At 50.7% G+C, this 12,850-nt stretch overlaps 1 protein-coding gene across 1 annotated transcript; it reads right to left on the bottom strand.

Annotated features, from left to right (window-relative positions):
* Positions 1-205: 205 nt before the first annotated feature.
* cby1 (chibby 1, beta catenin antagonist) lies at positions 206-6,602 on the bottom strand. Its single transcript, XM_072513003.1, has 2 exons — positions 6,523-6,602; positions 206-1,273 (listed from the first exon to the last, which is right to left on the bottom strand). Exon 2 carries the CDS (start codon positions 1,262-1,264, stop codon positions 338-340), a length of 927 nt encoding a protein of 308 aa, XP_072369104.1. The 5' UTR covers positions 1,265-1,273; positions 6,523-6,602; the 3' UTR covers positions 206-337.
* Positions 6,603-12,850: the final 6,248 nt, after the last annotated feature.

Here is a 12,850-nt window from a genome sequence, read left to right as displayed (position 1 = left end):
GAAGTACAGGAGAAAACGGATGCCAGGCATAATGGTCTGGGTGAGGTTGGCCAATGCACAATGGGTGAGGGAGCGAGGGCTAGACAGAGGCGGAGATCGATGGAAAGGCGAGGCCAAAGAACAAACAAAATCGACCTGCTCATCTTCAAAACCCTTCGGCTATCGATCTTCTTAGATTGACACAAGCAGAAAAAAAATGGTGTTATCATATCTTTATTCTGTCACCAGCAAATCATCAGACAGCTGAAAAGGGAACATCACAAAGCAGAAGCTCCACACTGATCTCTCATGGTGGGGCGAAGGGGGGGGGGTTACTCAGGCGCTCCTGTGATGACCCCTACTTCATGGGGCAAACTCCGTCTGTTTGCTTCACAGATCTAGGTTTAGGTTTGGGCCTGGACTCTGCTCGGCGTTTTGGATAAGTCTTGCGCATTGGTTCGGGTTCCAACTCAAGTTTGCAAACCTTCGGAGAGGACTTGGTTTTTGGCGGGACCGAGTACTTGACCCTTGAACCCTGGCGCATGCTTAAGCGGGCCCTGTCTTTTGCTCTTGCGGCTCGTTTCAACTGACATATCTTGGGTTTGGCTTTGCCTTGAGGGTACCTGGTGAGATTCAATTCCTCTGAGTACTCACTTTCCTCTTCAAAGGATGTTAATGATTTGGGGTATTTGTAATTCCACTGAACTGGCACCAGGAGATCCTCACCGTATTCAAAGTCACTCGAATCCACATCGTATTGGCATGTCTGTTTTGGAGGCTTTTTTGGACACGTTTGATTCTCCACTTCCACAAGCTCTTCTTCCTCCTCTTCCTTCTTCTCCTCGTCCTTTCCCTCTGTCTCCTCCTCCTCCTCTTCCAATAGAAGCAGGTTAGCCGTGGTCTCAGTCAGCATGTCCATCACCACTTCCAATTTCACCTGCAGGACATTGTTCTGGTCTTGAAGAATCCGGTTTTCTTCCCGGGCATTCTTCAGCAGATCAGTCTGGCTGGAAGGAAAGAGACCGTGGCAGGATTGTGATGTCCACCTTCCTCTCTTAAACGTCAGTCTCTGCCCGACGATTTGGAAAGCAGGGGGCTCGTGCTCCAAACCGAGCTCAGCAATCCTACGATCATAGTCTAACAAGTAAAATGAAGAAACCGGGGCATGGCAGCGCGGACGACACTTCCTAGGCCAAAATTTGGATCTACAAGGCAGCGGGAGTTGTTCGAAGAAGGTCTGAACGCAGTAACAACACTGTCTACAGCTGTGGGCTAGCTGTTCCATTCAGCAGCGCTAGAAACAATAGTCAAAATGAAACATTTACTCATACATTCTCAACACCATTTTCACAAAATCCCTCTGGATTCTCCAATCCTGCGGCTGTGTTCGCAGGATCCGTCTGGTCTTACGACCAGATAGTCAACGCTGCCCCCGCACCGATCCTCCGTCCGGTGGGGGGGCTAGCAGTCATGCAGCATAAAGCCCCCAGCATTCCCTGCGGATACAGCCACAGAATGGGCAGGTTTGTGGCTGGGCATCCACGTGGCGGCAGCCTGCGTCGGCCCCGCCGTGCAATATGGCGCCGGCTGCGCGCAGACCCAGCTTGTAAACCACCCCCCCCCCCCCGGACCACCCCCCACTAGTCCCCCCAGCCCCGCCGAAGCACCCCTGCCAGTGGAATGGCTCCCCCCCCCCACCCGACTGCGGCGGCGCTGGACACAGTCCGCAGCCGACACGCGAAGTCCCCCAACGGGGTGAACACACACGAGCGACGCTGTCATGAACTCGGCTCATCGGGGGTGGAGCATCGGGGGGAGGGCCTCAGGTGACGTCCTGAGGCCGCCCATATGCTGGTTGTGAGGAGTGGAGCATCGCAAAAACAACGCCGCCCCCGATTCCAGCATGAACGTGGATTCTCCGGCCGATCGCCAAATACAATTTCTGTCCGCGATCGGAGAATCCCGCCTCCCTGTTTCCTCACCAATGCAAGACTTTTTGTTACAGGCATACACAGGGTCACATTCCACACATTAGCATCCATAAATGAACACACACTCATACACACACAAAGACACAGTCACTCGCATAAACTTGTAGGAAAACGAAGATTGTTTCAAGGGATGTTTATTTGTATTGGTAAACATTAGAAATAAGGTATAGTTTTAAGTGAGTTTAATTCAATATTTCTGTGCCTTGAAGGGTAAAATCTATAGTTAGGTGAATGCTGGACAAAGATGTTTGCCTGTGTGGGAGTTGGTTAAGTTCCAGTTGTGTTTCTATTGCGCTTAGAGAGCGCTGTGACATGAAGAATAAATATAGTAGCAGGAGCGTTGCCTAGCAACACGAGGCCACCTTCCTCTGTTCTGAGTTGTAACTGGGAGTAAGGGCAGTTGGAGACAGGATCCCAGGGACTGAACATTTTTAAACTCTGCCAGGAGGAAAACGGGACAAGATGGGAGCTGCAAAGAAACAGACTTCCTTTTATTTTTGAAAAGTATTTTTATTCACATTTTTAGCATTTTAACATTTTACAAAACAAAAACATTGCCCCCCCCCCCAAATACAATAAACCCTGCACCAGCCCCCCACCCAACAGTTGACGGTAACTAGCTCTCCGAAATTCAAAATAAACAAACTCCAACTCTTGTGGAACCCCCCATTTGCCCCCCTTAGGGCAAATTTCACCTTCTCAAGATGTAAGAACTCCATTAGATCCTTCGGCCACGCCAAAGCACAGGGTGGAGAAGTTGACCTCCACCCCAACAGGACCCGCCTGCGAGCGATCAACGAGGCGAAGGCTAAAATATCTGCCCCCGCTCTCGTCTGCAACTCCGGCAGGTCCGACACCCCGAATATGGCCCCAGGGTCCCGGCTCCAAATCCGTGCAGGATTGCCGACATGGTGCTGAAAAGTGACCCCCAAAACTTCTCCAACTTCGGGCAGGAGGGTTGCTCAGGAGACTTATTGGACATTCGATATGTTTGCGCGGGACTGTGCTGCCTCGCTCGGATCAAAAAAGATCGGGTCACAGGGAAGGGCGAGGACGGGGGAATGCAGGTGAGGGTAGGGAACAGGCAGAGAAAGCGGGCAGTCAGCGGGGGAAGTTAAGGGCTAGATCAGCCCCGGGAGTGGGTGGCACCACACTAGCAGGGATAGCTAACACGGGAAGATAGACAGCAAGGGGGGAGCACCGGACATCTCCCGGCAGGGAGCGGGCGCCTGGCCAGCGTGGGGGGGGGGGGGGGGGGCGGTCACAGGGACAGGGGAGGGGGAAGGGGAGGGGGGGCGACGCAAGGAGGGTGCGACGAGGGGAATGTGGGAGGGGGGGAAAGGAACACAAAAGCAACAGGATGGGAAGAAAGGGCTGTTTCTTTGATTGGCTTCGGCAGGTGAGGAACGGGTTGAGGAAACAAGATGGCGCCGCACGCAGCCACTTTGGAAGGTCCCTAAGCAAACAGAGACCACAGAGTACAAGGGCACCCATGTGGCGTACACACAGTTGGTGGCCATGTTGGGTGCCCCCTGCACAAAGGGAAACCCTGAACGCAGGGACCCGGCGTCATGGTGAGAACGGTAACCGTGGCCATTTTGGAATGCCCCCTAACATAGGGAAACCCTGGAGTGCAGGGGTGCATCCACCAGATAAGTATGGTTGATCCCGCAGGAAGTGGGGGGACAAAAGCCCCCCACCAGGATAGTCACCTGGAATGTCAGGGGACTTAATGGCCCAGTGAAAAGATCCAAAGTCTTCACCCATTTGAGGAGTTTGAAAGCCGACAGTCTTCCTGCAGGAGACACACCCGAGGGAGAAGGACCGGCTGTGGGTAAGGAAGGGCTGGGTGGGGCAGATGTACCTTTCATGTTACAGGATAAGAGCTAGGGGAATAGCCATACTAATTAGTAAGGTGACGGTGTTTACAGTGACAAGGATGGTCACGGACCCAGGGGGGCGGTACGTTATGGTCAGCCCTGTCTTAGACGGAGCACCGGTAGTTCTGGTAAATGTGTACACTCCCAAATGGGACGACACAGATTTCATAAAAAATACCATCCCTGACATCGACACAAACCAAATTTTTGGGGGGCTTGGGGGGTGGTCGACTTCAACTGTGTACAGGATCTGCTGACTGACCGCTCGAACCCCAAAACGGGGCAAAGGACAGGCATGGCTAGGGAACTGGGAGCATTCATGGAGCAGATGGAGGCAGTGGACCGATGGCAGTTCCTACACCCCAGTGAGAAGGAATTCTTCTTCTTTTTGCCAGTGCACAAAATTGTAGCGCACAATGACTTACGCGAGACGAGAAGCGATGAAGTCTATCTAGGCTTTATTAAGCGAGACTTGTTCCCCAGCAGCTCAGCAACAGAATGAGGCTGCGGGGAGAACTCGAGCTCTTATACTCCACCTTCAGGGCGGAACCAGAAGTCGGCAGATCCAACCAGGACCCGGGACCTGTCAGCCAATAGCCTCTCGGCTTCACAGGTACCATATTACCCCTAATACATACCACCACAAAAGTATACTCACGGATAGACTTCTTTGCAGTGGGGAAATCAGTGCTTCCAGGAATAGTAAGGGCGGAATACTCCACGATAGTCATCTCAGACCACGCACCAGATTACATGGCTGAGAGGTTGGAGACGGGCTGTGCCCAGTGCCCCACGTGGAGGTTGGACACGGACCTCTTGGCCGATAAAGCCTTCTGCCAGAAAATATCACAGGCCATCGGCGAGTACATCACCAACAACCAGAATGGGGAAGTCTCACCTGACACGTTCTGGGAGGCACTGAGGGCTATGATTAGAATTATATCATAAGATCATAGAATTTATAGTGCAGAAGGAAGCCATTCGGCCCATCGAATCCACCCTATTCCCGTAACCCAGTTACCACATCTAACCTTTTGGACACTAAAGGCAATTTAGAATGGCCTACCCACCTAACCTGCACATCTTTGGACTGTGGGAGGAAACCGGAGCACCCGGAGGAAACCCACGCTGACACGGGGAGAACGTGCAGACTCCGCACAGACAGTGACCCTAGCCGGGAATCGAACCTCGGACCCTGGAATTATGATGCAACAGTGCTACCCACTGTGCTACCGTGCTGCCCACACCGTGGGGGGAAACACCCACCGTGTTTCCCCCGGGTACTCCGACACATGGTTAAAACTGTGGTTTTAATCAGCTTAGAACTGAGCCTGCCTGTGACCGGCACAGCACTGAAGGCGGCCCCGCAGGTCAGCAGCTCTTATACTTCCTGTAAAGGGGGTGGCGCCATGGGCGGAGCCCGTACATGCCCCAAAATATCCCCTGTGGGTGAAGCCACACAATGGCCCATAGGTAGAGCCCACAGGGTTAATAACATAACACAGTGCACTGGTGAATTATCAGTAATTATACATTCACCACAGGGCTCTCTACTCAAAGGGGGTTAGTGTTCCCAGTTTGGGCATGGCTCCAGCAGGCTGTGCCCGCTCTCGCCGGTTGTGCTTGAGTTTGTCCTGCAATGAGGCAGATGGGGAGAGTGTAGGCGGGAGTCAGGTGGGGTCTGGCATGTGTGGGTAGTGAGGGGGAGTGTGAGGAACAGATTATCAACTGGGGAAATCATGAGGGGCGGGTGGGAAGCACAACATGACAAGTGTTGGGACCCCGTGAGGTGTCTGGGAGCGAGATCACCGTGGCGGTGTGATGGGTGTGTGAAGGGGTGAGTGGTAGACATGAGGAGGTAGACTTACCCTGGCTGCACGAAGATCATTCATCTTCTTTCAGTACTGTAGTTCTGTCCTCTTATAGAACGAGCTATATGGGCAGCACGGTTAGCACAGTTGCTTCACAGCTCCAGGGTCCCAGGTTCGATTCCCAGCTTGGGTAACTGCCTGTGCGGAGTCTGCACGTTCCCCATGTGTCTGCGTGGGTTTCCTCCGGGTGCTCCGGTTTCCTCCCACAGTCCAAAGACGTGCAGGTTAGGTGGATTGGCCATGCTAAATTGCCCTTAGTGTCTAAAAAGGTTAGGAGGGGTTACTGGGTTACGGGCATAAAAGGGGATAGCTTAAGAAGGGTGCTTTTTTTAAAGGGCAGGTGCAGACTCGATGGGCCGAAGGGCCTCCTGCACTGTGAATGCTATGATTCTATGAGCTGGCGCTCACTATCACGGCCACAGCCTCCCAGGCGGGGTTGGTGACTTTGCTCACTGGACGTCTGACCAATCGCGGGTACAGGACATGACGCCTCTGCTCCACACCATCCAGGAGTGTGGTGAGGGCTCCCTCTGTGAAGCGTGTTGCCATTTCCCTACCAGACCCCCCCCCCCCAACTGGACTTGGAAAATGTGCTGGGGAGGCGTTTGATTACAGAGATTCAGTTTTCCCGGAGTGAGCAAATCAGAAGCAAGCCACCCGCCACAATTGAATCACACGAGGAAAAAAATCATTTTGTATTGGGTGACTATTCCCACCGGCGGGATTCTCCCTGGATAAAGCACTCTGAAAACATGTCCATCCTCTCACTCATTCACACCATCCACAAAACAACATTTCTACCTGGCCTGCTGTACTTGATCTTGTGAATAGTTTGCCCCAGTGAGATGTGGTTCTGATGATAGCACATGTCGCACAGGCAACTTAGAGAGTAAAGAAATGGAGAAAAGCAAAATGGAAATTTAAATACAAAGTTCATTGCTTCAAATATATTTTACATCATTTTATGATGTCACAATTACCCTGGTGTTACAAAGCTGCCTCTGGGCTGCTTCAAGCACACAACACGATGCCACACACACATGACATGACACCACATCACATACACGTGACATGACACCATATACACATGACACCAGATACACATGACAGAATCCCGCATATACATACATGACACCATACCACATACACATGACATGGCATCACACATACACATGACAGCACCACATACACATGACACAACATGCGCATGACACAACACCACCATACACATATACATGACACATACCCATGGCAGAACCCCACATACACAAACATATGATACAACACCACATACACATGACACGGCACCACACATACACATGACAGTGCCACATACACATGACACCACATACACATGTCACCACATACACATGACATGACAACACATACACATGGCACAACACCACATACACATCATATGACACCATATACACATGACATGGCACCACACATACACATGACAACACCACACATGACAACACCACACATGCATACACATGACACAACATACACATGACACAACACCACATACACATGACACATACACACAACACCACATACACATGACACCACAAACACATGACAGAACCCCACATACACATACATATGATACAAAACCACATACACATACACATGTCATGACACCACTTACACATGACACAATACCACATACACATGATACAACAGCACATACACATGACACAACACCACATACACATGACACAACACCACATACACATGACATGACACCACACACACATACACATGACACAACACCACATACACATAATACAACACCACATATATATACACATGATTCAACACCACATACCAGTTACTATTTGATGTTTCAAACTTTAACATAAAGCTGATCAATCCTAAAAACAGCTGCCAAAATTATGAAAAGTTTTATGCAGTGATAAAACCACCTGATCGATATGATGGCACTGCGATGTCCAAATAATTCAGGAGCAGAGCTGAAGACAGCAGGATAGAAAAAATAACATGAGGGGGAGAGGGAGAGTGAGAGAGAGAGAGTGTGTGTGAGAGAGAGAGAGAGGAGTGTGTGTATGAGAGAGAGAGAGAGAGAGGGAGTGTGTGTGAGAGAGAGAGAGAGAGAGGGAGTGTGTGTGAGAGAGAGAGAGAGAGGGAGTGTGTGTGAGAGAGAGAGAGAGAGAGGGAGTGTGTGTGAGAGAGAGAGAGAGAAGGAGTGTGTGTATGAGAGAGAGAGAGGATAAAGAGGTGAACGAGAGAACACGAGGGACTGAACATGAAAGGACAAGAAAAGTCACGAGAGTGAATAAGAGCAAGAACACGGAAGAAAGAAAACACAAGGAAATGCAGGAAAGACGTGAGGGAGAAAAGCCGAGAGCGAGGATACGAGGAAGAGAGGACACGAGACAAAACATGAGCGAGGAGAGCTCATGAGGGAGAGGGCATGAGTGCAGGAGGCATGAGTGAGAATGTGAGAGAGAATCTGACAGCGCTTGAGGGACAGACAAGGTCAGGGGGAAACACCGCTGAAGAGAGAGAGAAGACAGACTGAGCAAGACAATGGAGAGATTACGAGAAGAAAACATGTTAAAAGGGAGAAAGTGAGGGGACGTGAGAGGAAGTGCAACACTGAGAGAAATGAGCAGATGGAGTTAGAAACAGAAACATAGAAAACAGGTGCAGGAGTAGGCCATTCGGCCCATCGAGCCTGCACCACCATTCAATACGATCATGGCGGATTATGCAAATTCAGCATCCCACTCCCGCTTTCTCTCCACACCCCTTGATCCCTTTAGCCGCAAGAGCCATGCCCAGCTCCCTCTTGAATCCATCCAACAAACTGGCCCCACCCGCTTTCTGTGGTCGAGAATTCCACAAGTTCACAACCTACATGACGGATGAGCTTGTTTTCAGTAACTAGTGGGTCTGTGAGTTCACTGCCATGACTCAGGGATAACAGAATCACAACAGTGCAGAAGCAGGCCATTCAGCCCATCGGGTCTGCACCGACCCTCTTCCTTCTCAACTTGCACGTTGTGGCGCTCTGGATTGGCCAGAGTTCCGAGCGGTAGGCACCTTTTATGCTTGGACAACTGCTACACGAGCATAAAAAGTGCCGACCGTTCCATTCCCCGACCACACTTTGGCAAATCCGATCACAAGTCGGTATTCCTACTTCCGGCTTAGCAACAACAACTCGAGCGTGCGGAGCCAGTCAAGAAAACCGTGCAGTGCTGGTCCGAGGAATCTGAGGACATCCTCCGCGTCTGCTTGGAGACTGTGGACTGGTCCATATTCACGGCCGCGGCAGCTAACCTGGACGAGTACGCAACCACCGTCACAGACTTCACCAGTAAGTGTGTCGAGGACTGTGTACCAAAGAAGACAATACGGGTGTTCCCCAATCGGAATCCCTGGCTCAACCAAAGGGTTCACTCCCTGCTGAAGTTCCGGACGGAGGCGTTGAAATCTGACGCCCCTGACCTATATAAGAAATCCAGGTACTACCTGCGGAAAGCCTTCGGGGATGCAAAAAGACAATCCCACATCAAACTAGAGTCCCAGGCCAATGGCACTAACCCACAACGACTGTGGCAGGGCCTACACAGGCTACAAAGCAAGGCCAGGCGGAATATCTGGGGCTGGAGCATCCCTACCCGATGATCTGAACAAGTTCTATTTCTGCTTTGAGCAGTCAGCCAATGTATCAGTGCCACCCGCCCCACCTGCCCTGGTCGCACCCATACCCACTATTACAGCCTCAGAGGTAAGAGCTGCCTTCTTGAAAGTTAATCCGCGGAAAGCGACGGGCCCCGACGGAGTCCCTGGGCGAACACTCAGAGCCTGCACAGACCAGCTATTCGCAGATATCTTCACCACCTCACTCCTCCACTCTGAGGTCCCCACCTCCTTCAAGAAGACCACCATCATACCAGTACCAAAGAAGAACAACATAGCCTACCTCAACGACTACCGACCTGTGGCCATGATGTCTGTTATCCTGAAATGCTTCGAGCGGCTAGTCATGAGACGGATCAACGCCAGCCTCCCAAACGGTCTCGGTCCACTGCAGTTTATCGATCACCGCAACAGGTCCACAGCAGACGCTATCTCACTGGCTCTACAATCAACACTCGAACACCTCGACAACAAGGACACCTATGTTAGACTGCTGTTCATAGACTACAGCTCCACCTTCAACACCATTATCCCGACAAGACTAATAACCAAACTCTGCAATCTTGGACTTGACCCCTCCCTGTGCAGCTGGATCCTCGACTTCCTCACCAACAGACCGCAATCAGTCAGGATAGGTAACAGCACTCCTCCACAATAGTCCTCAACACCGGGGCCCTGCAAGGATGTGTGCTCAGTCCTCTACTGTACTCCGTATACACACATGACTGTGTGGCAAGATTTAACTCCAACTCAATCTATAAGTTTGCGGATGATACGACTGTGGTGGACCGTATCTCAAACAACGATGAATCAGACTACAGAAGGGAGGTCGATCACTTGGTTGCACAGTGTACCGAAAACAACTTCTCTCTAAATGTTGGAAAGACCAAGGAACTGATCATCGACTTCAGGAAGCGCAGCACGACACGGACACCCGTCTGCATTAATGGCTCCGAAGTGGAGATGGTCGATAGCTTTAAGTTCCTGGGGGTCAAAATCACCAACAGTCTGTCCTGGTCCACTCACGTTGATGCAACAGTCAAGAAAGCCCAACAACATCTCTACTTCCTCCAGAAGCTAAAGAAATTCAGCATGTCTGCATCGACTCTCACAAACTGGTACAGGTGTGTGACAGAGAGCATCCTATCCGGCTGCACCACAGATTGGTATGGCAACTGCTCGGTCCAAGATCGCAAGAAACTGCAGAGTGTGGTGAACTCAGCCCAACGCATCACACAAGCTTGCCACCCCCACATTGATTCTGTATACACCTCCCGCTGCCTCAGGAAGGCAGACAGCATTATCAGAGACCCCTCCCACCCAGGCATTGCCTTCTTCCAGACCCTTCCATCAGGGAGAAGGTACAGAAGTCTGAAGACCCGCACATCCAGACATAGGAACAGCTTCTTCCCCACAGCTACAAGACTCCTCAACGACTCCCCCTCGGACTGATCTGTTCCCTGTAAGAACACTATTCACGACATCCTATGCTGCTCTTGCTCATGTATTTGCTTTGTTTGGCCCCTTGTTCCGCACTGTAACCAATCACTGTTTGTCGATGTATCATTTGTCAATGTTCTCTGTTGATTATTCTTGTGTCTACTATGTACGTCCTGTGTACGTTCCCTCGGCCGCAGAAAAATACTTTTCACTGTACTTCGGTACATGAGACAATAAATCAAATCAATCAATCAATCTGGACACACATGCTATTGGCCGTTCTGCCCCACTGGTGGGACAGCATTGCTTCAATGCCATAGGGGAGGCGTCACATATGAGGATGAGTGGTCTCAACGGATTGCAGTGTGTCAATAGTTTGGATGACACTAACTACCGTTTCACTCTGGCAAATGCTTCCTCCTGCGACACTTTCCATGCCAATTTGTATTTTTTCTTCAATAACACATGCAGGGGTGCCAACAAGGTAGCCGGGCTCAGGATGGACTTCCCATAATAATTTACGAGCCACAAAAGCAACCGCAGCTACATGGTGTTTTCAGGTGTCGGATCTCCCCTGATAGCCCGGACCTTTTCCGCCACCTGGTGCAACCCGTCCTTATCACAGGTATTCAAGGTACGTGACCACTTTCACCTGTAAGATGCATTTGCCCCTCTTCAGGTGGTCGCCTGCATCGGAGAACCTTCGGAGAACCTTTTCCAAGTTTCCAGGGTTCCTTCTCGATGGCTGCTGTACTGAGCACATTGTCCAGGTAGACACCCTGGGAAGCCCTCGGAGGATGTTTTCTATCATCCGTCGAAAAATCGCACATGCTGACTGTGAAGGGGAGCTGGGTGTACTCGTACACCCACCCCCCTGTGGGTGTTGATGGTGACATACTGCCAGAATGCTGCATCTAACTCCAACTGGAGGTCCGCATGGCTCACGTCAAGCTTCGTGAACAAGTGACCTTCCCGGACAACTTTACGTACAGATCTTCTACGCGTGGCGTGGGGTCCTGGTCCAAGCGGAGGGCCCTGTTTACTGTCATCTTATAATCACCACACAGGCAGGCGGACCTGTCCGGCTTCAGCACTGGGATCTATGGCACTGCGCACGCTGCAAACTGGACCGGGCATTGAACCAGATGCCCAACCTCTCTCATCGACTCAATTCTTCATCTACTTTCATAAGCAGAGTGTAGGAGACCGGGTCAGACCACAAAATATTTAGGCTGGGCCTCTGGTTCAAGATAAATGTTTGCTCTGGCCCCCTCTATTTTTCCCAGGCCATCCTGGAAAACTTCTGGATATTTTCCGAGGGTTTTGCACAGGCCACCAGTGCCCATCTCGGAAACTTGTTACCAGGGAGCCGGAGTCTTTGTAACCAATCACGGCTGAGGAGGCCGGACCTGGGTCCTTGCACCACTACCAGTGGTCGCTTAACTGTTGTCCGTGGGTAACCGGGGTCACCGTGGTACCGGTGATGGTCAACAGTTCCCGGTTATAGATGCCAGCCGAGCCTTGATGTTCCTCAAGCCCAGGGGCAGAATTCCCATATAGAGCCTAAGGAAAGTTTGTTGTCCAATAACAGAGACAGCAGCCCTGTGTTGATTTCCAAGGGGTGACCATTGACTTGAAGCTCTAACCTAATTGGGGCACTGTGATGATTGGACGATTTTAGGAAAATTGGACTATAAATGTTTTGGGCAATTTAAGGGTTAAAACCTGGGATTAGAATGTGTTTGTGTGTTTGTCTGCAGTGGTCATTTTAAAAAAAATGTCAGTGTGGGGTAGCGCTAAGAGAGGCATTTTGGGAAGCTGTGGACAGAGGCAGTTTTTGGAGAAAGTCGTGGAGAGAGATATGTTTGGAGAAAGGTTTTTGGAAGTAAAGTCTGCTCGAGCAACTCTTCAACCCTTGTTCTTTTAGACCGCAAGAAAAGGAAGTTTTCATTCCCAGTAGGATAGTTAAAGAAAGAATAATAATATTTTGAAAGCAGAACAGTCTTGTCTGAAGACA

Source organism: Scyliorhinus torazame, chromosome 7, assembly GCF_047496885.1.
Source record: "Scyliorhinus torazame isolate Kashiwa2021f chromosome 7, sScyTor2.1, whole genome shotgun sequence".
NCBI classification, from domain to species: Eukaryota; Metazoa; Chordata; class Chondrichthyes; order Carcharhiniformes; family Scyliorhinidae; genus Scyliorhinus; species Scyliorhinus torazame.
Note: the sequence above shows the minus strand (reverse complement) of the source record. Positions and strands in the feature narration are given on the sequence as shown.

Bases quoted from the DNA above. Each gene is read 5' to 3' on its own strand.
- cby1 (XM_072513003.1), bottom strand. From the start codon at position 1,264: ATGGAACAGCTAGCCCACAGCTGTAGACAGTGTTGTTACTGCGTTCAG.